We start from the raw sequence: 24,005 nt of genomic DNA, 5'->3' as shown, positions 1-24,005 counted from the left end.
TTCTCTCTCCTCTCTCTCTCTCTCTCTCTTAAAAAAAGAAAGAAATGCCAATGGCCTCAAGAAAAAGAGAGGAAAGCAGTGTCCCTCAGTGTCAGGCACTGTGAGGATGTGAGGTAGTGAGGAGAAGAAGAATGAGAGTAGGACTTAATGGAGATGCCCCCAAACAGACAGGGATGACCAAGGCAGTCATAGATAAACATGGAACATACAACAAGGACACATGACAGAATGGAAGTTAGGTTCTAGTGCAGAGTAGAACATTAGGGATTAAAGGAAGCTGAGATAATGAGGTGGGAGAGTGTGGAAAGAGGAAGGGAATGAAGTATGAGAAAGAGACAGAGAAGACAGTACTGCATGGAAGTCCTTCCAAATCTCTCCTGCAAGCACTAATCTGGGACACATTGGCAAATGACAGAAGACAGTGGAAAGACACAGAGTGCCTGGGCTGGGTGTCTCTGGAAGCATGGCTCCAGGATGCTGGTCCCTTAGACAGTGAAATGTGACAATTAAGAAGCAATTAAATGAAAAATAATTGACTGGTCTCCACCTTTTAGGTGTAGACTTTGAATGACGGTACAGTCTGTTGAAAGTGAATGGAGCGTGCAGGAAAGCAGGGAGAAGGGAGAAACACAGGGAAGCTGCCCCAAGGAGGGATTCCTGACAGTGGATCCAGATCACAAAGGATGAATGATCAGGATTTTGCCAGTCAGGGAAGAGGAGAGGACATTCTTGGAGCACAGAATATAAAGAAAGCATGAGCCATTGTCAGCTGAACTTGAAACTGACAAGGTGAAACCAAAGAGGTGAGATGCTGAAATACCTGGCAGGAGGGTCAAAAGGCTGCTTTGTTTTGGGATCACTATGAAGGGAAACCCCTGTACTATTTTAGATCACTTGTGGATGGAAATGCCTCATTTATATCTTTTGTGGGTGGCTCCAAGAAAAAAAATTCGGAGACAGTAACTCAAGCCAGGACTGGGGAAGAAAGCTGATTTTTAAAAACTGATGAGTACATTTTTGCATTTACTTGGAAACAAAATGATGGATTTGGATAATCACACAGCATTTTAAGAGAATTAATTTAAACAAGCCATTTTTCCATTGGCTTTCTATGAACACCAAGATTACTTTTTGAAGAAAAATTGAAGGTCTTCATGGATGGTGATTTCCAAGAATTATAGCTATGGTATTTAATTTTTGAAAAGTAAATTTCAGTGCTATGATTTTCCAACTTATATTTTTCTTTCAAATATTTTTACCTCTTCATGATCCTAAAATCTCCCCTTAACTTTTGTTAGTATTTATTCAAAAGAAGAAGAAATATGCACAAAAATGGGGGTCTGTATGATTTATGAAGAAACTATTAGTTCACAGTCAGAGGACAATCGGGGGAAAATAAGCCAGGGAACTGGAATCCATTCTCTTTCTTTAGGTCTGTTGTCATAAGCGTCAAGGATGTAGAATAAAAGGTTACTTTTGAGCTCCACTAAATATTTTCATATTAAGTAATTTTTCTATGTGCATAGATTTTTATTCTTTTTCCACCTAGTCCTTTTCTGGCTTTTGTCTTCTTGTGTTGCTCACCAAGCATCTCTGATATGATACTGTGGAAGCTATATTCATCTGGGGATTCTGGATTCTATTGTATTTTTTTTTTTTTAAAATACTGTTTGTATTTCAGACAATAACTGCAGGTTTTTCTTTGTCTATCACCAGAGAAATAAAACATCAATAGTGATAGATTCTCCATTCTTAGATTTTATTCAGGCCCCTTTAGTTAATGATAAGCAGATGTAAAATAAATTAAGGATGCAATTATTATTTTTTAAAATTAAAATGAATCCTTTCAGGTCAATTGGTCTTTCAGTCCTATGATTCACTCTGTGAAAGTGGACTTCCTTCTGAGTATGGGTTAGGGGACTCTCTGCTCCTATAATTTATGACTTATTTTACAGTCAGTACTATGCTCTGTGAGATTTGTCATAAATCACTTGAAAAAATAAATTGAGAAACTTCTCCAATGGATGATAGAAATCTTTTCTTTAAGAGTTTGTCCGTATGATATTTCTTCAAGTTAAAGGGTAAAACTGAAAGAAAAAAAAATTGAAATATATATCCTTATATGTCTGGTTCTGAGCCTTTAATTTTTTGACTCTGGGAATTTTATGATCCTTTGACTTACAGTCTTGAACTCAGACTTGCATATCTGTTGATTCATCCAACTCATTAACTTTTCTTATGTTCTAAAGCGTTTCAACCAGAGCCGATGACAAGACATGAAGCCATTCATTATTTTCATCATCTCCCTGATATTTCTGATCAGATTTACCATTGGTTCCTCGGTTGTTCTGGGACTAGGTTAGCCCTCTGATTTAATTAGAACAAGAGACCTCTTGGTGCCTGCTGTGACTTGGGAATTGAAGGTGTTTCTCAAATCTCTCTTTTCAGCTATGCTCGTGTGTTCTCTCGCTGTGCATGCACATATTTGAGAGCGGCATGCACATACATGAGAGGGAATCCACTGTTTAGACATTGTGGCTGATGCGAATTGGATTTGCAAGGTATATCCACAAGAAGGTGGCTGTTTTTTTTTTCCCCAGTTGCAAAATTTCTGATACTGCAGCGAAGAGGACAGGTAAAGGTGGTAGTTAGACCTACAGAGGATCATTGGTTCCCTCCATAGTAACAAGTTTTCATTCTAAGGGCTCACAGGCACAGTGTGAGAAGGCCCTGGAAGTATGTCTGGGCTCATGAGAGAAACAGTGGACATGGGTTACTGATGGCGACTGTGGGCAAGGAGTGAAGGAGTGGCACCATTTCTTGTTTATGCCCTTCTCCTAGAGCAAAAATTATAATGCTTCAAATATGGAGCTGAAATTTTATGTAACAGCAGTAGTCTATCACCCACACAGCTACCTTTGAAATTCAAGGTGAGAGTGAGAGCTACTTTATATTAAATGTTAATGATTTCTAACTAATTCATCACCTTTTTGGCAATTTACAACTTGGCTTTGCTGACAGAAATAATTTTTAGCATACTGTATGAAAAGAGGCAGATCTCCTCATTTTTCTTCCGACAGATAATTATGAACATATTTGGATGAGGTAGAACTAGGCTTAAAAGGCCATGAAAGATAGAGAATCTGGCCTTCTACTTGTTCTAGGTAGAAAATCAAATGGACCTTTGTAGATTGTCAAAGAAATTAGTATCTGAGAGACACAGGGAGGGAAAGTCCTTAATGGCAGTTTGGTAGGGACTGCTTTACTGCATGGGATCTAGGGAAGGAGAAAGAGGTGGTGCCTGGAACTGCTGTATCCCTAACCTAGAGGCTGTGTCCAGGAAGTATACTCAGACCTGACTCTGTTTTTCCTGTATTGATATCCTCATGACACTAGCTGCAGACCTTAGGTAGGTATTTCTGTAAGTCTTTAATTAATGTGCATCTCCCTTGCTAGACTGTTAAACTCCCTGAGGGAAGGACTCCTTTTGCCTTGCTCACCGGCATAGTTGAACTTCCTGGTTCAGAGCCTGACACATGGTAGGCAGTCCATAAATATTTTTATTAAACAGGATTTTAAATATTAATTGAACAAGCAAATGTATTTTCCTTTCATAGCCTCTGAGTGCCACCAAGAATGGACTCTTTTTGTAGTTAGATCAGAAGCCAAATGGAGACAATGGCTGGGGACTCTGGGAGGATTTTTCTGTATTGTTGTAGTTGAATTATGATATTTTTGCGTTCACCCTCCCTTTCCTTTGGAATTTACTTCCTTGCCAACTGCTTTGTATTATTCAGTTTCCCAACAACACATAAAGGCATCTGCTTGGCCACGCACTTGCTGCTGGTGTCCAACATTCCCTTCTGCTGTCTTTCTTTTGATAGTATACCCTCTAGTTTTATATTTGGGTCTTAGCCTTGTCCATCTCTTATTTCTTGACTTATCCATTAAATAGACTACTTGTTTCAAGTGTTTAAAATAGAGAAGACTCACACTTTAAAACAACATAACAGAGAAAGAGTGAGTGATTGCTCTTTTTTTTTTTTGCTGTACCTGATTCCTGATACACAGCATTTAATACTTGTCCATGTGCTACTTTTTTGAAACTCTAGCATGCTAGATCACAGTGCTCCAGGATCCTCTCCGACTTAGTATACCATAGTTTCTCTCCTCCTTTTTCTTCTATCCCTTAAGAGCTGGTGTTCCTAAGATGATGTATGGCTCTGCCCTCCTTCCCTTGCTCCTCATGCTTTCTCTGATGTTTCATTTATTTTCAACTACAACAAATGTACTCATGACTCTTGGATCTGGCTCCTCTGTCCTGAGCTCTTGTATGATCCCAGACTTATTTTCAGCTGTCTAGTACCCACTCTCAATAATTCTTGCTTGTGTTTTATTATCATCTCCTCAAGGGCTTGTTTACAATAGAAGTTTCATCACTTTAACCTTCATAATGCTATCAGAGTTGTTTTCCTGGAAAAGAAAATAAAGCTGAGCATTCCAATCTCCCTTTTCAATGTCTGTTATAGAGTCCTAAGACTGCAGGGTAAACCTTATGTTCATAGTCATCACCAACATCACAACTAAATTAGTGCTTGCTCGGCCAGGTATTATTCTAACCCCTTCATATATGTGAACCATTTCACCTTTATAAGTACCCTGTGGGGTAGGTGCTGATATATCCCCATCTCACAGACAAGGAAACTGGGCCACCAAGAGGACATGTAACATGTTCAGGATCACCCAGAGGACAAAGCCCATCCAGGACTGTCCCTATGCTCCAATCACCTGAACCTTCCTCCTGCTTCTCAACATCCTGCCCTCTTGCCCTACCTTTGTGCCTGCTACTCTCTCTTCCTGGAATGCTGTTAACCCTTCATTTGCCTGGTTGACTCTTGCCCAGTGGTTCCCAAATAATTTTCTCTGGGAGGACTTAAAACTCTGGGGTCTAAGTTGGTCACTACCATCTCTGTGGTCATAACTGACCTGTTATAGGTTATTCTCTGCTTTGTTGCACAATAAAGTATGTGTGTGTGTGTGTGTGTGTGTGTGTGTGTGTGTGTGTTTGTGTCCTCTACAAAATCATGAGTTCCTTAATAGCAGAAATCATTTTTGGGGGGTCTCTGTTTCTTAGAATTTAGCAGAGTCCTACTACTATATAGTATGTTATTAAAAAAATGTTTCTTAGTAGAACCAATTAGCCAGGAACTCCATGAGGCCAGGAACTGTGTTTATCTTCTTCAGTGCTGTATGCCGAGCCTCTAGCAAAAATACACAGGCAGTGCTCAATTGATATTTAATGACAATATGAACCGATTCATCATCGTTTTAGTAAAATCAACCAAATACAACTTCCTATTTTTCATTCCCTCATTTGAAGGCAGTAATCCCAGCATCAACTTGGGTGCTCTTGGTGTTTAATTTTATTCATTTCCAGTTAAAGTGTAAACACTCTTGGTTTCTTTTTTACTTCATTTAAGAATGTCTGAAAATTAGATATAGATAAAAAAACACATCTCAGTGAATTTTTAGGCCACTGTCTGTTTATAATTTATATATTCCCATTTTATATTAGAGAGCAATTTAGTTATTTACTACATTCTAAGAATGAGAAAGTTGTGTGTTACTTTTTAAGTACAGGTATGTTAGGGTTAGTGAGGTTAAATATTTAGTAATGCAAGAATTACTTTTCATTGAGACCAAAACAGAGAAGGGAGGTAAAGAGAGGTGTCTGGTAGGGATGGCAAGTTTGGTGTGGGAACTTTACCTGCTGGCCTGGTTTTATTGGGGAGAGTGTGATGCCCTGGGTGTTGATCACAGGCAGGATCTGGTTCCCGATGACTGTGGCGATGATCTGGCCTTGGGCATTTGTCAGGAGCTGGGGAGTGATAGGCTGTACTTGAAGGCCCTGAGTGCCACTTGCTGCTTGGCTTGATGGCCCTGGATTAGGCATCAGTGGAATGGTCCCAATAATCTGTAAAAAATAAGCCCACATGTAAGGAGCTTGGTTCAGTTTAGGGTCTGCACATACAACCAAAGACCACATGGTACCCTGGGCCTTGTAAGATGGTTTCCAGGAGTAGGTCGGAAGGGTATGGAGTTGTGAAAAAAAAAAAGTAGCAGGGAATGAGTATTTAAAGAAGAGATAATTCCACATAGACTGCGTTCACCACAGGAAGGGAAATATATCTTATTTAAAATTAAAATCAAAGCAATGATAAATGCATAAACATGCAATTTCTTCCAGGAAAGTACAGACATCGGCTTTCCCTCAGAACCAGGGAGAGGATGGTTTCCCAGCAGTCAAGGCCCTGGCCCCCTGGAGGACTACATCTCTTCCCCACAAGGGCCCCACTTGTCCTGACCTCTGGGGCTCCCCTTCCACAGGCTGCTCCCGACATCCTTTCCTCTGCCCTCTCTCTCTCTCTCAATGCTGGGGTCTACTTCCTGCCAGCAGAATGTGGGGCTTCAGGCATCCTGGTGCTCATGGTGGTGGAGAGCTCAGGCTCTGGAGACAGGCGAACAAGATTGCCCTCCCAGCTATGCCACCTACCAGCCATGTCACATTTGCCAATAGACCTAAGCTTTTTGAAGGCTTGAGAAAATCAAGATCATAAATAAATGTTTGAAATTCTTAGAGATGAAGGGACTCTGAGGGGGTGAAATCGGAAAAAAAAAAAACCATGCATTTTAAATGATGCATTTTAAACAAGAAGGGGAGCTAAAGGATGGCGATTTGGGCCTCTGTGAAGGTGACGGGACAGGTTTTCCTTTGCATCTGCCTGTGGCTTCAGGAAGTAAATAAAGGGAACTGACTTTGGGAAGGACCTGCTGGATCCAATTGCTGTGGAAGGATGGAAAGCACCACGGAAGGGACCAGCAAATGTCCAATGTGTCCACAGAAATAAAGACCTTACCCATACATTGTTAAGAAGAGGTTTAATCTGTAAAAACCAAACTATGATGTGTTTCCAAATATGGTGGACTTTTCTAAGGGCAGACTTGGGGGCTTGTTATGCAGATTTTTTTTTTTTTCCCTGCACATACCATATGCAGGATGGTTAGGCAGTTCTGTTTTGTGGGTCATTGTCAAAGATTGCTTCTCAATTGTGACGCATGGTGACCTGGCCTGTGGGTCACCAAGACATAGTCATAATAATGCCTCAGAGAGTGCTTTCACATGTATGATTTCATTTCATTCTGTATTCTTCTGACAATTCTATGAAGTGGGTATTGGTTATGCCTTTACTTCATAGATAAGACATAGAGGTATAGGGAGGAAAAGGAACTCCACAGAATCACTTAATGGAGTTTGTAAGTGACTGGTAGAACTGGAATCTGGGTGTGGCTAGTGCCAAATAATTGCTTTGCCCTTTGTTTCTTGGGTCGCCCATCACCTGGAGATACCAGCTTTGCGACAGTGTTCACATCCTGATTGTAATTTCTCTCTAGGTGATAACCTGCTTGTGGACTGGGTTTATAAGTAATACTGTTTCCTGCCCCCATAGCACCTGCACAGGGCTTTGAAGGTAGTTTCTCAGTAAACAACTCCTCAATGAATAGTTTTTAGAATCAGCTACCACTGGATCTCCATATGCAACCCAGAACCACAGGAGAACCGCTAGACCACATTATTGGAGGATAGGTCATGCCAGAGAAAGCCCCCTCCTCACCTGGCCATTGCTTCCACTACAGAGGCCTCTGAGGGATGGTTCTAATGGAGGAGTTGTACGAATATCAAGTATCAATGGCAGTTGTCAATGGACACTGATAGAGCTCCAGTAATTACTCCAAGATTGTTTAGTCATCCCTAAGGGAGTTTCCAGGCCTGCAGTCTCCCCCAGAAAAGCTTCCATGTCCATACAGCAGCATCAGCCACAAACACGACCCCACTGCAAGCAAGGTCAGGAGTAGTCCACATCAATAGATCACAGCACATAAGTACTTTATTGATGAGTGGTCTTGCATTAAGCTTCCCAGGATTGAAAGATTAATTCCTGTGACCCCCACAGGTGATGTAAGAAAGGCCTGGGGAACCAACCTCCTGTCCTAGGCTACTTTAGATAACTCCCCTTTCCATGCATGTACAGAGAAAACTCAGCAAATGATCCACCCGCTCTGGCTCTCCCCAGTGTTTTAGGCCTTCTCAGACCTGCTCCATCTGATTGGCCTGAGCTGAAAGCCTGTGAATACTGGATGCATTTATGAGGCAGGGTCTGGGTTCTATTTTAGGCAGAATGTCAGTGTGTTTAGGAGTCTGTGGGAGTAAGTAGCCCGAGAGAATGCCTCAGAGTGAGGCAGAGCACATGACAGTTACGGAACACACTGTGATGAAAAGAGAAGCAATCTGCCCCGGGATGATTGACAGGAGTCTGTGCTGCCTCCGTGGTAACGAGATGCGCTTTCTGGGTGAAAGGAGAGGCAGAAAGGCAAATGCAAACGACTCACCAGCCTCTCCTCTAAGTACAGCCTCACTTCCCAACCCTGAGCTGCGACATCACTAAAACATGTGCCACTTATGTCCTTTCCACCTCTCCTCTCTTTTTTTCCTAGGCGTTAGCATCATGTATCAAGGATGGGACAACAATAGTGTCAGAGCTAGAGGAATCTGTAATGGCCTGACTGAAGGAGCCCTTTAATAAAGGGAGTTTGCCTGTGAGGTGAAGGGCAGGGGCAGGAAGGTTGAGAGCAGAAAACCTTGTTGAAGTTATGCATTTATCATTTTTCTCCCCATTTCAGGGATGTTAGGATCACCATGTCAGCATGCCAAAAACTTGGCAGTGCATTGTGGGGAGTTTTGTCACATTCTCTATTGTATCACAATATGCTGGTTTTAATTTGCTTTCTTTCATTGAAGGGTAGAGATGATCACACACTGGATTGTCTAAAAATGTCCTGATGAGTCTATTTTGCTTAGGCTGGCTCTGATTCCTCTTAACATCTCTACATATCTGATCAGAATTCCTCTATGGACTTTGATTTCACAAAGAGTTGAGAGGTGCCCAGGTGGCAAAGATCTGAGATTCCATATTCATAAAAAGTCTGTTTTACTAGTAGAGGTTGTATTTTAAACTAGTCTTTTTGGCAGGAATTAATAAATGGAATGACACCAAATTAAAAAGTTTTCTGCAATGCAGAGGAAATAATTAGGAATGTGAAGAAAGAACCCAAAGAATAGGAGAAAATCTTTATTAGTTACTCTTGTGACAGAGGATATAAAGAGATAAATATATAAAGAGATAAAAAAAACTTTACTCCAAAAAATCAAATAACCCAATTAAATAAATGGGCAAATGAATTAAATAGATACTTCTCAAAAGAAGAAACACAAATAGCCAACAAATATATGAAAAAAATGTTCAACATCATTATCAATTAGGGAAATACAAATCAAAACTATACTGAGATTTCATCTTACACCAGTCAGAATGGCAGCCATCAAGAATACAAATAACAATAAATGCTAGATAGTATATAGAGAAAAAGGAATACTTTTACACTGTTGGTGGGACTCTAAATTAGTACAACCACTATGGAAATCAATATAGAGGTTTTTCAAAAGACTAGGCATGGAACCACCATATGACTCAGCTGTACCATTCCTCAGTATTTATCCTAAAGAATTAAAGTCATACTACAGTGATACATGCATACCCATGTTCATAGCAGCGCAATTCAAAGTAGCCAAACTGTGTAACCAGTCTAGCTAGGTGTCCATCAACAAATGAATGGATAAAGAAAAAATTATACACACACACACACACACACACAATGATATTTTACTCAGTCATAAAGAAAAATGAAATTATGTCATTTGCAGGAAAACGGATGGAACTAGAATTGAAATAAGTCAAACTCAGAAGGTCAAAGTTTATATGTTTTCTCTCAAATGCAGAAGATAGAGAGGAAAAAGGACAAGAAAATTTAGGGGTGATCACATGAAAATCAAGGCAGATCAGTAGGGGAAAGGGACCAAAAGATGGGAGGAGGTGGAAGGGCTGAGGAGTGATATTCGCCAAATTATGTTATATTTCATGTATGTACTAATGTGTAACAACAAATTCCATCATTGTGTACAACTATAATACACCAATAAAAGATGTGGAAAAAATAAAGTTAGGCTTTTTTGGGATTTAGTGGATGTAATTGCATCCACACATATTTCAACTAAATCAGGAAATTAAAACAGGTTTGACAAGTGGATAGGTGATGTCTTATTTGAGGGCAAAGGTAGAAAGAGGATACTTTTGAGATATTTTTATCTGAAAATTAGATTTTAGGGGAGTTTGACTACTCAGATCCCAAAAGTTCAGAACTTACTTCTAAAAGAAGTCCTGATGGCGGTCAAGCTGCTGAACAAATAAGGTGACTGGCTATGACTCATGTTCAAGTCATTCAATACTCAAAACTAATTCATGCTCTTCTACAACACTGAGGATTATGGTGGAGCAGCTGGGTTCCTATAGATCTTCCTTTCTATAAGCATTGCATCATATGCCATGGGGGATACCAAGGAGATGCAGTTGGTACAGGGTAAGGGTAATAAGACATTGAAAGCAAAGATTCTACCAATTCAAGGGGAAAAATGAAAAGTATTAAATGAGTGGACAGGAACTATCTGATGAAAATTTCTATACCTATACAGCAGGTGCGCAGAAGAATATGGAAGATAAACAAGTAACTTCAGAGGAGGAAAGGTGGGGATGGTTTAGGAAGACTCACAGAAGATAGGGAGGTTGAATGGGATTGGGTAAAGCAGCAAGACTAACCTAGAGATGAGAGATAGGGAGGATGGTGAGCTCTCCAGTTTGGAGGCCAGAGGAGGCAACAGGCCAGCATGTGTCAAATTCCATCCAGCCAAGGGGTTATGATGCATGGGCTTTGATGCGGTTGGGAAAGAGTGCAGAAATGGAGATATTCTGGTATGAATGTGGCAGTACGGATAGAAAGGACTAAAGTGGTGAGAGACTACAGACCACAAGACCAGTTCCTGGAATGCTATTGCAGTCATCCAAATGTGAAGCAAAACGCCCCCATGAATCCTCAGCATGGAGGATGCTTCATTCATTGACTTCCACTTCAATTCAAAAAGCACAGCCTACCCTATGCCGAGCTGGCAACATTAGAAATTTTTGAGTAAAGTTATTGCCCCATCAATCCCACAGCAAATAGCTCAGGCATCGTTTGCAATGATCTTCTGTGTCATTGCCCTGACTCTCTACCAGTAATAATTCATCTCTGATGAATACTTTAACCAGACTGAGACCCATACTGATATTAGAATGATAATTTGTGACCTGAAAGAGTTCCTGCTTCTGTGACGGGAGACTTATTTGGTTGTTGCTGTTCATGTCTACCTGTCCCTTTCCTTAGATGTGTTAACAGTATAAACCACAATTTCACATGATGCAAGAAAAGCCAGGTGATTAGTGTTTCATTAGCATCCATATTTTAAAGATTCCTATTTCCATGCGTATTTATGGGTGTCTTACACCCAATTGGAACTAAAATTTATTCAGCAGCAATTATAATAGAAAGGATCATAAAGATTATTTTGTGATTGTAGCAAGTGCTTGCAGTTTAGGGTCATATAGCTCTTTTGGGTCCTCAGGTTATCAAAATGCCCTGATCCACCTCTGCCTAGTTGTTAAATGCTCTGAATGCATTCACCGCTACTATGGGGGTGTCATCTGCAACAGTCTGAGAGTAGTGTCACAGAAGTGCAGGCAGTCGGACAAGTCATCTGATGGGCCATGTGTTGTTACCATCTATGATATGTTGTTAAACTCTGCTACAAGAATGTGATTGCAGATGTCAAATTGACAAGTAATTTTGTTGTCCATGTCTTTAAGAACAGGAAACCCGTCAAAGTTGTAAAATCAGTAGCTCTCTCAGGGCTTTCAATGCATCAGCAGAGACAGTTCCTTTCCAAATATTTGTGTAACCTCAGCACTTTTTGGTCAAGAGGCTTTTGTTAACACTACCATTACTTTGTCCATACTTGAATAAGGAGCTTAAAGCATTTGAGAGGCAGGGAGCTGGTGGGGAGCAACCACCTCTTGGAAGCAGCCAATCACTTTCTTCTTTTTTTCTCCTCTGGCTTCAGCTGTTCTCTTTCTTCCTCCAAGGGATGATTTTATCTTCTTAAATGATACATTCATTATAGGCTCATTGTGCTCCCAGATTTAAGGTTAAACATGCTTGGGATTATTTTGGCAACCCTGATTAGGATATTGATTCTGAGGAGGGTAGGGGAATACCATTATTTCACAAACAAAATTTAATTTCCAAGATGCCATCTAATGCCTTCTTGCATTTGGCCATGTCCAAGATGAAGACCAAGAGAAGTCCAAATGTTGAGAGGGTTTCTGGTGGAGAATCTGAATCAGAGTGGTAAAGGCATGAAGATAAGCAGATGAAAGCCTCCAATTACAGAAGGACATTAAACCAAAGGGAAAAATCATTAAAAAAAAAAGGCATTAAAAAAGTAGTTTTAATTTTGCAGGCTGTGACAATCAGTTGGCTTTGGCTTCCTAAAGCTCTGGAAGTTCCAATGTCAGGAAGAAAGAATGTCAAGATGATTAAGAATATCTAGCACGAGCATGGGACTAGAGAATGGCTATGGGCCCAAAGGTGGCATCATAAAACCAGGACATGAGTTGAATTATCTTAAACTACTTTGTAAGCAATAGATGGCACACATTTTTAATAAGCAACTGTGAGAAAGAACATTTTCAGGTGTACATTTTAATGCTTTTATTGTGGGTGTATGTAGGTACTCTACCCCTGGGAATACCCACCTACTTGATGTTTTCCATTGTCAACTAGAATTAGAATCCCCACCAGGTGTTCTGCTGTTTGATTCCAACTTTAAAAAAACACTCACAGACAAAAGCAAAGAATTGGAGGTGTCAGGATCTTTAAAATGGCATTTTCTTTCACATTATGTAAAGAATAATTTGCATGAAAACTGATATTATAAAAACAGCAATAACAACAATAAAAACAACCCCTCGTTTTTCCCTAAAAGCTTCTTAAAGCCTTTAAAGGTAATTCTCCTTAATAGAGGAAACAAATTCCTTACTGATTGTGTTTAAGCTCAGCTTTCCTATGAACTAGTGGAGATTGCTGGTGAATTACTTTATCTTTAGATTTTTAGTATTCTCATCTGTAAAATGGGAATAATGATGTTCACTGCTTGAGGTATGGTAAATACTAAATATGATAATGCATGTGAAGCCCCCAACACTGGGCTTTGCCAATCACATAGGTGTTCAACAAATGTTCATTCATAACTTATTCTGCTTACATGCGTGTATGGGCATTTTCACAAAGTTGCAAAAGCTCTTTTAAAGGTTATATCACCATGGAAAGAGTTTATTGCTAAGAAGAGAAGACAGTAGCTTAACATGAAACATAATTAAATCTTCCCTGTCTTAAATAGAGTGCTAAGTTGGAAGTTTCCATGTTGGTACCAAGATTCAAAAGGTGTTGTATTTCAAATGAAAGACTAGACTATATGCTGACTACATAGAGGGGGATTCTGAAAACCAACTAGATAATTCCAGAACTAAGGCCTCCACAGTGGACATGGAGAACTTTTGAAATTCTGTGCATCTTCTCCACTTCCAGGGGTGGGAAATGGGGAGCTTTCTCCTTACCTTAAGGTTAATAAAAGAGGTTGGATCAATATCATACTCTCAAATTTGGGGACATGTACCTAAAGAGTACAAAGACAAGACGCTGTGGTTTTTGAGCTGAGAGGGGAGAAGGAAGAAAAAGGAAGAGAAAGGAGAGAAAGAGAGAGAGATTAGAAGGAGAAGAAAAAGAAAGAATGAAAGAAAGAGAGGAAGGAGAAGAGGAGGGGAGGAAGGAGAAGAGGAGGGGAGGAAGAGGAAGAGGAGAAGGGGGAGAGAGAGAGAATGAGCCCTGCATACAATAGGCATTAGTTACACATCCATTGATAGCAAGGGTAAGAATATATGTTTCTCTAGACTCATGAATCTGAGCCATTAGATGGTCTAGAGGACCCTCTGGAGAATAGGCACTAGGACAGCACCAGAGAGGGCTTTGGGGAGCAGATCTGGAGTACAGCAAGCTCTGAAATGGAAGTGGGCAGGTGGAAGAAAACACATGGCCTAAAGAAATGTGCTTTTGGAAAGCCCCTTCCAGACCTGGGAAGAACTCATGAAAGAGTTGGCCTGAGCCATTTGCTCTCCTGGGCCACAGATGGCTGAGGCCATCCCCTCTTGTCTCCCCACTTCAACCTGGTGGATCAGAAGCATCATTAACAAGTGAGGGAGGAGGGGAATCATTCCAACAGGGACAGAAAGAGGGACCTGGTAGCCCTTTCCCACAGTAGCAAGCAGCAGAAAGGAGGCCTAGCTGGGGGGATGCTGCTTCCGTTAGTGGCGTTTCAAATAAGATCTCGAGGTTTGATTGTTGTCAGGAAACTGGGAATCTAATTTTCAATTTAAAGTGATCATAGAAGATTGCATTCCCTAAGAATACAATGGAGCACGGACCTGAACTTCACCTGGAAGGACCATCACCACGGTTAAGGTTGGAAGGAACTGTCCTTCCCTGAAATATTAAGTCAGAAACACTCAGAAAGGTGATTTCACAATGCCAAAAGTTTGTCAACTAAGAATGCTGGAGATATAGAGGAGAAAAGAAAGCAAGGAGTTTGGGAAAGGAGAAAAGAGAACTTAACAAGCTACCAGAGGTAGAGAATTTCAAATTGTGAACAGAAAATGTATTTTCTCATGAACGATGAATTTGATTTATTTCTGAGAGGTAAGTGCCTGCTATCTATAATACTGATTGTTGTGAACAACCAGAGACATGAAAAATTGTGTTCTGTATGTGTACTATGAACTGAAATGCATTCTGCTGTCATGTATAACAAATTAGAATAAATAAATAAATTAAAAAAATAAATTCTACTTAAATGTGTTAGGTGCCAAAGTTTCTCTGAGGCTTTTGAAAATCTTAAAATTATGCCAGGGAAAGCCAGTGCCTGCAAAGGGGACAGTAGTGACAATATCTAAGGAAATGTCAGAAGGAAGAGTCAGAAGCAATTTGACCCGGCCATTTGGCAATTATGTTAGCAAGGTTATTCTCATGAGTAATCAGCAGTATTTGTAAAGTACAATAAAGATGTACTTTTGTGGATCTTTCTTCCCTCTCTTTTCCTTAATTAAATGTAAAACTATCTGAAACTCCCAGACACACTCTTGAACACATTCTTTTATTTGTTTAGTTGTTGAGACCAAAGAAATCTACTGTGTGTGCCTGTATTTTCCAATTGCAAATGATAAGGTGGGATGAAGGAATCCTATAAGATCTTAATGATGTAAGACAGGGTGGATAATGTCAATTCCAAGGTTGCTTTACAGGAACAATTTGCTTATAGGCCACAGGCTGAACCCTAGTTATGCAGCCCATTAGCAGCAAACGTCACAGAAGAAACTCTACATCTCTCAGGGAACTGACAGGCCTCCCAGGTAAGAGTCAACTCGATTGATACAATGATCATCCTTATTGGACCTGAATCTTTCTCAGGTTCTTTGGCAAAATGAAGTTAGCAGTCTCAGTGCTGTTCTGAGCAGGTGACAGTTCCCACTATGGTAATACTACAACTGAATCGGGCATACTCTGCACTCTGGAGACAAGTTTTTTTTTTTTTTTTTCCTTAAAATTTTTATTTTAAGATGCTCCATAGTATCTATACTCACATAGATTACTGTAATTGTGAGGTTTGCTATTTTCTCCCTGGGGTTCCCACTCAAGTGTTAGGAAACATCAATAAAACATTAATCAAAACATTAAATTAAATTTACACAGATGATTCTACACTGAGATGTGAACTAAATGGTCTGTTCTTGGAGGGACAGGTGGGGTAGCAGTCAGTGTTCAGGAATTACATCCTTTTCTTGATAAAAGCATAGATGCTTGCCATTAACACCAGTTTTAAAGTTATGTCTGAAAATTATACACTTACTATATTTAAAAGCACATTGGCAAATTTTGAATTATATAAGGATTCTTGTTTTCTCTATGGTGCTATTTTCCTTCTGCTTTTCTGCATATTTTTTACTCAGCTAGAAGGTAGTATAATGAAGATAGGACAGGAGAGAGTCAATTATACAAAACATTATCTACAGCTATTGTGAAGGTTCAGTTGGGCATTGCTATAGACTGAGTCTTTATGTCTCTCCAAACTTCACATGTTGAAACCTATTTCAAGCATGATGGTATTCGGAAGTGAGGCCTTTGGGAAGTAATTAGGCTATGAGGGCTGTGTGACTAGTGTCCTTATGAAACAAACAAACAAACAAAAAAGAAAAACAAAACACTTCCACTATGTGAGAACACAGTAAGAAAGATGACTGGCTGTGAACCAAGAACTGGGCCCTCTGCAGATGCTGAATCTGCTGGCACCTTGATCTTGGACTGATCCATCTTGAGAACTGTGAGAAATAAATTTTTGTTGTTTATAAACCTCCAAGTCTATGGTATTTTGCTATAGCAGCCTGAGTGGATTAAGACAGGCATGGTGTTAGAATCAATGATTACTGGTTTCATTGATGACTGGGGAGAAATATTCCATAATACAAAGTGGTTCTCCCAAGAGACCAAATAAGCAAGACTCAGAATGGGAAGAGTTTTAGAATTTAGAATTTAGATAGTAGAGGATAGGAAAGGTAGCAGAATACAACAGTTACTATTATGGCATTATGTAAAAATGTGGATGTGTAACCGATTGATTCTACAATCTTTGTAATGTTTTGAATAACCAATAAAAAAAAAAGAATTTAGAATTTAGCAAGAAAACAAAAAAAATCTCAAAATTCTCCAAATTTGAAGAAGTTCAAAGGAATGAGAATTTGGGCAAGGGAAGTGAAATATGGAAGGACTCTTTTGGAAATGAATGGAATTTGCCATTTTGTTCCACGTTTCAGAAATTTATTGCTGGTTGTTAGCACATAGATTTCCCCCTGAAAGTGTATTGCTTATGGTAGCATAGTTAAAGGTTTTGAGTGTATGTTTGGCTAGGTTTGTACAAATATTAATATTTTACATATTAAAAGTATGTCTTATAGTTGTAGATATTGGCAGCATATTCATTGGCAGAACCCCTCTGCTTTATTCCCTAATGGATTCAAAACTAAGAGGTTGTTTTACTCAGGCATTTACTCATGTACAAATTGATCACTCATGTACACCTACGTATTCATTCATTCACTTAGTATATCCTTTCTGAGGGCCTTCTGTGTGCATGGTACAGGGCCATACCACATTGCACTCATGTCCACTAAAAAAGGTCAGGAAATTACCCAGCCATGTGAATTCTGCAAACCTTTTCTTTTGGATTAATAGATTTTTTTCTGTAAATCTTGTTCTCACACGGCACTAGCAACTCCCCAATGAAGACAGCCTAGTCTCCCTGTGGGCAGGATAGTCAAGATGGTAGCAATTTATATAACCTAAAACTTCTGCTGTTGACAAGACTTCTACAGTAAACTACTGCAATTATCAATGACTTTTGGTGGTCTTTGGAGGTCTCTCCTTTTGAAAAATGATTGTTTACGTGATCAGATGTTTCAACTGGACACCTGTGTTCATTGAAATAGTTTCTTATTCTCTCTTGAAAACTGGTAGTTTTTTTTTTTTTTAACTCTTCAAGGAAGGCCAATATTATTGAAAATTCATTTCTGTATTCCACTTAGTGAATACCTACTGTGTATTTTTCTCAGGTACTGTTCTAGATCTTGGGAATTCGAGAAATATGACTATTTTAAATCTTGCTTTTAAACCACCCTGACTACATATGAAAAGAAAGAAAGGAAGAAAGGAAGGAGGGAGGGAAGGAAGGAAGGAAGGAGGGAAGGAAGAAAGAAAGGTTGGTGTCTAAAATGCCTCCAGAGGTTAGGTAACAATCAGAACTGTTTTCCAAGGACAAAAATTGCTGGTTTCCTACAGGAGAGCAGAAATGACAGGCATATGGTTGGAATAGAACCTCCTCAGTGATCAGACTATAGTCATAACCTCTGTACATTTTGTTCTACCTCAAGAATTCTATGGATTTCTTACTTGGTAAACAGGGATTCCATTCCACCATGCTCTCACAAAGCCTCCCCTTCTATGAATATATTTTAATTTTCCTATCTATAAAATCCTAATTAGAATAAAAAAAGGACATTTCAATTCATGGTTATTTATAACAAGAGCACATACAATATTTCATAAAAGCAAATTCCTTCAAGCCTTAGTTTTGATTTGTAGCTTCTCATATTACTTATTCTTTTTTCTCACTTTATTTATTTGAATATTACTTATTCAGTGGGATAAAATGAAAATATTTGTAAAGATGATCTAATACTTCCATTTTCAATTCTCTTCAGTGGTTTTACATTCTCATTATATTTGTCCACTGGAAAGTTCAAGAATTTTCTATGAACCAGAAAACAAAGACAATTTCTTAAGGATGAACTGGAAACATTTTTTTCCATCATCATTTTCCCTTTTATCAAATGATTACAAATTAAACTGTGAGTTCTTTTCATGTTCTCTGTAACTGCCAACATTGTAGAATTGCAAAAACAGTTATTTTTTTTTTCTTTCAAAAGAATATCACAACTGGGGTGAAGCCATCTTTTTTGCAGAAAGACCAAGTTTGTGAGCCTTTACACGGCTTTGCCTAAGACTTTAACTTTTAATATGAGCAAAAAATACTTAGAATTTGGAAAAGTATTTCTGCTTCTGCCTGTTGGTACCAGATTAAGAGACTAAATCAGATTAAAGTTATTTATTGCTTGGGAGAACACCTTGACTCAAGGCTTGTCCTTAGAAGCTTTAACAAACATTCCCAAATGAGGTCCTAGACCTGTGAACTGTTTATTTTATATTTTTTCTCCAAATGAGAGAGAGAAAAAAAGAGCTACCGCAATGATAGCAAAAATCTAATCAGGGACCAGTGATTTCCAATATTCCAAATTCATCCTTCATTGAAATAAATTCTTATTCAATGGAATTGGTGAAGAAAATGTTTGGCAATTGCTCAAGAAAGCGCTATACATATTTAGCATCTCCTAGTTCTGTGTTTATACGCAGTGAGCGCACTCAGGCTGTAAAGTTGAATTTAAATTAGGATAAACAACAAAACAAGACTCTAAGAAAAGAAAAAAAAATAGGGTGGAGAAAGAGGCCACTCCAAGTGCCATTAAAGATGCATCTGTTTATCATCATCCAGTTCCATGAGTCCAAGATGATTCATGTGCTTTTTATGAAGAGAATATCCATTGTTGTGGCAAAATTAAACGTATTTTGATACTTGCATGCAATATTTATCTATCTGTTCAATCAGAAAAAAGTTGTCCTCATCACTCTAACATATATTACTTTTTCAATTTCCTGCAAGTAATGTTTTCTTAATGTTCTTTAGGGTGAGACCACAGATTTTCTCATTTCTCACAACAAAGACCACAGTTCATTAGAATTATGCTGATGAGTTTTTCTCATAAAATTGCATCCCCATTTTCATAGATGATCAATCTGCACCTTTATCCCCAATGATCAGGCAATTTTTGATAGATGGAAGAGGGCCAGATGTACCCTTCCAACTGAATTTCTCAGAGTTTCCTGGCTCTTACTTTAAATGTCCCTAAAAAATATACATTTGGTATTTCAAATTTGGTCGTGAGGAAATGTGATTTATCATCACTAACACAATGATTTCCTGACTGTCCTTTTGTAGGCTCAATGACTTTTAATTAATGCCAATAGAATGAATTTTTGGGATTTTACATTACTTTTGAAGTATAGTTTTATCAGGAATATTTTTCTTTCCAGTCTTTCCAGATGAAATAATTCATGAAGTAGACATTTATGTTATTAAATAGTGGAGAAGTTGATGTAGTGATACTTAACATCAAAAAACAAGTGAGTCATTTAGTTATAGAATCATTAATTTAATCAACATCTCAGAGTTAAAAAATAATATATTTAACTTCTTTAAAATATTTGGAGCATTTCTAGCAGTGTATGTTGAAACAGCTTTAGTTCTTGAGAAGAACAAGTTCTTAGTGCTTTCTGATTCATCTTAGTTCTTCACTGCAGAAACAAGTCAAGGTACATAAAACCATAGATAACATCCCCACTTCTACTGTTTATTTGCATGTGAGCCAAAGGGGCAGAAGCTCTATTTTTATATATCTTAAAAGATATGATTTTATGTTTTTGATTTATCAATAATCAAAATGAGTTCTCAGAGTCCCCAGATTACCATGTCCTGAGCATACGATGCCACTCCCTTTTGTGTTCATTTAAGAAATTTATGTATCACCTTCTAAACATAAGTATTCTTTCTCTCAAGGACACTTTCATATTTAAAAAATAGTTCTCTTATAACCCAGTGATACTGAGAAGATCCTCACATTAAAAAATCGTCTATGTTTAAGTTGCAACCAAATCCTGAACTTCTATGTGAACTTAAAAGAGATGTTTGTTTTTCTCCCTGTACATATCACTTGTTCCCTCCCTTTGATTACCTGGGATGGCTTCCTAACATTACTTACAGATTTATTGAAGGCAGATGGGAATGTTTTTATTCTAGGGCACCAGAGGAAATCAAGGTACTTACGTGAACCTTGTAAGTAATATAATCCTGATTAAATAAAGCATTTTTTACAGAGAAAAGGGTGCTATTATGTCCAGCAGCTGCATAGTTGCGTTAGGGAAGCAGGCTGGACATCATCTAGCTGACTGTTGCTTTAATCTGGAGGAAACAAGGTTGTTAAGTTTACCTGGTTACTAACAGTATGGTCAGCAGATTCAAAATTGTGAAACAGGTCCTCACTGCATGTTGGAGGGACCATGGTTTCAAGAGAAATATGGTCAAGGGACATGCTTAGCATTCACTATTGAAGTGCTAAATGTTTAACATCCTTTATATTGTTAAGTCTTTATAACAACAGTGAAATGTTAAAATAAATTGAAAGCCAAGTAAATAGACAGTTGTCAGTTTAATTTGGCAGGCACTGTATTAGATACAGTAATGCTGTATGGCCCACTTAAAAGCCTTACACATAAAACTTTAATATATTAAACAGACCTTTAGATCTACCACCCTAAGAGGATTAAAAAGTGTGTGTGTTTGTGTGTGTATATGGGTGTGTGTGTGTGTGTATGTGCACACATTTATACATATCACAGGCTTTTTTCTTTCCTCATGGTTAAAATGCCTTATGGGAGCCAAGAGACCTATGATCTGCCTGGGCCAATTCTGGCAAGATGATATGCAGACCTGAGATAGACTTTCTAAGGCTGACGTACTGCTTTAGAGACTTACCTCTCTAATATCTTTGATCAGCAAAAATAATAATGGTGAAAATATAAATAAAATAACCTGATTATTTATAGCAACAGTTTCAAAGATATGTATTTATGTACACCTTCAAGAAAAGTCTGAGATTGAAGGGTAAGAAGTCTAGTTCTCATTTGAAGATGGAGAAATGAAAGTTTTAGAGGTTCTGACATGTCTATGGGCATCCAGGAAGTAAAGTAAGAAAAAAAGAGAAAATCAAGAGAAAATCAGGGTGGTATAAGAGAATGGGTGGGGCCTCTGGGCCAAAATCTCAGTTCTGCCACTTACAAAGGGTTTTATTCCAGGGAGTCACTTAACCCTGGGCATCTTGAGAGTTGCACAGCTGGGATAATCAAACCTAACTATGAATTGCTCCAGGAGGATTATTGATGACACCAATCCCATGGTGCAGGCTTAGCGCAGGGGAGATATTATTTTCATTGTTCTTTTCTAGAAGTTGCTTGGCCCAAGGGAATATCCAGATAAAACTTAGCACTCATCTAAGAGTTAACATGGTTAAAGAACTTAGCATGCTGAAACGAGTCACATGATTATTATTATTAGGGAGAGAATTTTGCCATAAGGATGCAGTAATTGGAGTGCAAATATGCTAGTGAAAAAGCATTCAAAAAAAGGTGGTTCTGACTAGAGCTATAAATGGCATCTTTAAGTTACTACCTGTTTAGAATTATAGCTCTTAATTGGGATCCTTCAGGAGTTAATTGGCCCCTCTCCTATTCTTCAGAAAGAAAGGATGTGCCAATAGTCTTGACAGAGGGGCCTACGTGAGAGAAAAGATTTCCCTATTTGCAAGAATATGAAGAATTAAAAGCAAAGTAAAGAAAAACAAAACAAAACGTTGCTGTCATCAGGGCAGGAAAAATGACCGCACAATATTCTGCTTTAGGTGAAAGACTGGTCCTCTCTACTCAATCTCCAGGGGCAAAATCCACACTGGATTTTAAAAAATTGTATATTCCTGCCCACCCATTTTATTGCACATAAGAAGTTGCACGACTGAGTTTTGCTGGTGAAGAAGGGTGGAAAGAAAGATCTCAGAGGAGGCTTTTAAAAATTAAGTTGAACAGGTTTTTGGATTGAGGATACTTACATGTCGGAAATGGAAGTGGGGAATGAGGGGGTGGAGGGTGAGGCGGAGAGAGGGGAATGCGTTTGGCAGCTCTGGGGAGATCTGGATGAACAATAGGCTGCCTGTTGTTCAGGGATGAGGGACTGCGCTGTGCTTCTGCTGGTGACGCTGCGGGGCTCTGAACCCTGATCAGTACCGCGTGTTGGCTGCAGCCATAGAGCCACTCTGGTGGCCAAAACTTCCAGGAAGTTCAGAGTCCGCAGAATCACTGCTATCAAGGCTCAAAAGCACCATTTACCCAAGAAAGCAAGGACCCAAAAGCTGGACTTCATTGATTCATCAACCACCTCCCTGGACTCCACTTCTGACCTGTCAATTAGCAGATTACAAAACTCCAAAGAGAGCGTCTTTTCAGCATGGGCCTTGGGACAACCACACATTAATCTGCACTCGGTTTGCATATTATGAGTCCCAGGGAGTGCTTGGAATGGTCTGAGACCCCTTATTTCTGAAACATGATAAGTAGGCAACAAAGCAGCAGCACAAAAGCAAAGCCCGTGTTGCAAAGCAAACCTCCTTAGGAGGAAGTTCTTTTCTGATTTAAATGAATATTTCCGCATTTAAAAAACATGGACAAGAATGAGTGTAAATTATTTCCCGTAGCATTTTTCTAAAGCCTGCTCGGAGAGTATAAATTCTGTGAAGTGATAGGTTGGGGAAAGAGGGTTTAAGAAAGTTAAATTCCGCGGGGTGGCCCGATTGCCCATCTCCACCCAGGAGAATAAGCCACGCCAGTCTCTGCAGCGCAGGACCTGAGTTCGTGGTGGACACCAAGCTAGACAGCTGGGCAGCTCATCTAAACCGGGAATCCTGGTTTGTGGAGCCTCTAGAGGGGCTTATAAGGCTCACACTTAAGGAAAATTGCATTAATGCAATTGCTTCTTCTGAAATGAGGAAATAAAACTCTTAATCGGGCTCGAAGGGCAGCTTCGAAATGTTATTAGAAAGATCGAGGTTGTTTATTATTGTTGTTTTATCTTTATTACTTCAATGAAGCCTGGGTAAAATTCTTATAATGTTAGTAACCCCACAAACATATATTTCCCAGTCTCTAGGCAGAGCAGATTTTTATAAATGTTCTCTAAAAAAATGCTACTTGGAATATAATTCACTCAATGGGATTTAAGTTTTACACCCTTTATATATATATCAAACTTCATATGATGACATTTGCAAATGAGAAATTAAAATCTTTTGTCAGACTGTTTGGAGTTTTGGTTTGGAAAACATAGCCGAAACCATTAGTTAAGCATATTATGTAAATAGATTGCTCTGTTCATAATCTTCATGAGAAAACACACAGTTGCCAACTCTGAACTTTGAATAAAATAGGTTTGGTTCTTATTTATGTAAAATGTTTACATATATTCTATTGTTTCTCTGTATTAAAAACAGTATCATTTTGTATGCAGTTTGTATCTTGCTTTCTCAATATTTTGTAGTAAAAAAACCTCAAAACTTGCATGGAAAGGAGTCACCGATTTATCA

At 38.8% G+C, this 24,005-nt stretch overlaps 1 protein-coding gene across 2 annotated transcripts in view; it reads right to left on the bottom strand.

The window, feature by feature from the left end:
• Pou6f2 (POU class 6 homeobox 2) overlaps positions 1 to 24,005 on the bottom strand; it is a 470,488-nt gene that overhangs the window by 20,229 nt on the left and 426,254 nt on the right. For both annotated transcript variants that reach the window (XM_076864071.2, XM_076864074.2), the window contains one exon: positions 5,768 to 5,974. In XM_076864071.2, the coding sequence (XP_076720186.1) occupies positions 5,768 to 5,974 (207 nt within the window). The remainder of the gene's footprint in view (positions 1 to 5,767; positions 5,975 to 24,005) is intronic.

The sequence above is a fragment of the Callospermophilus lateralis genome, chromosome 1 (assembly GCF_048772815.1).
Source record: "Callospermophilus lateralis isolate mCalLat2 chromosome 1, mCalLat2.hap1, whole genome shotgun sequence".
NCBI classification, from domain to species: Eukaryota; Metazoa; Chordata; class Mammalia; order Rodentia; family Sciuridae; genus Callospermophilus; species Callospermophilus lateralis.
This window is presented reverse-complemented; position numbering and strand designations above follow the sequence as displayed.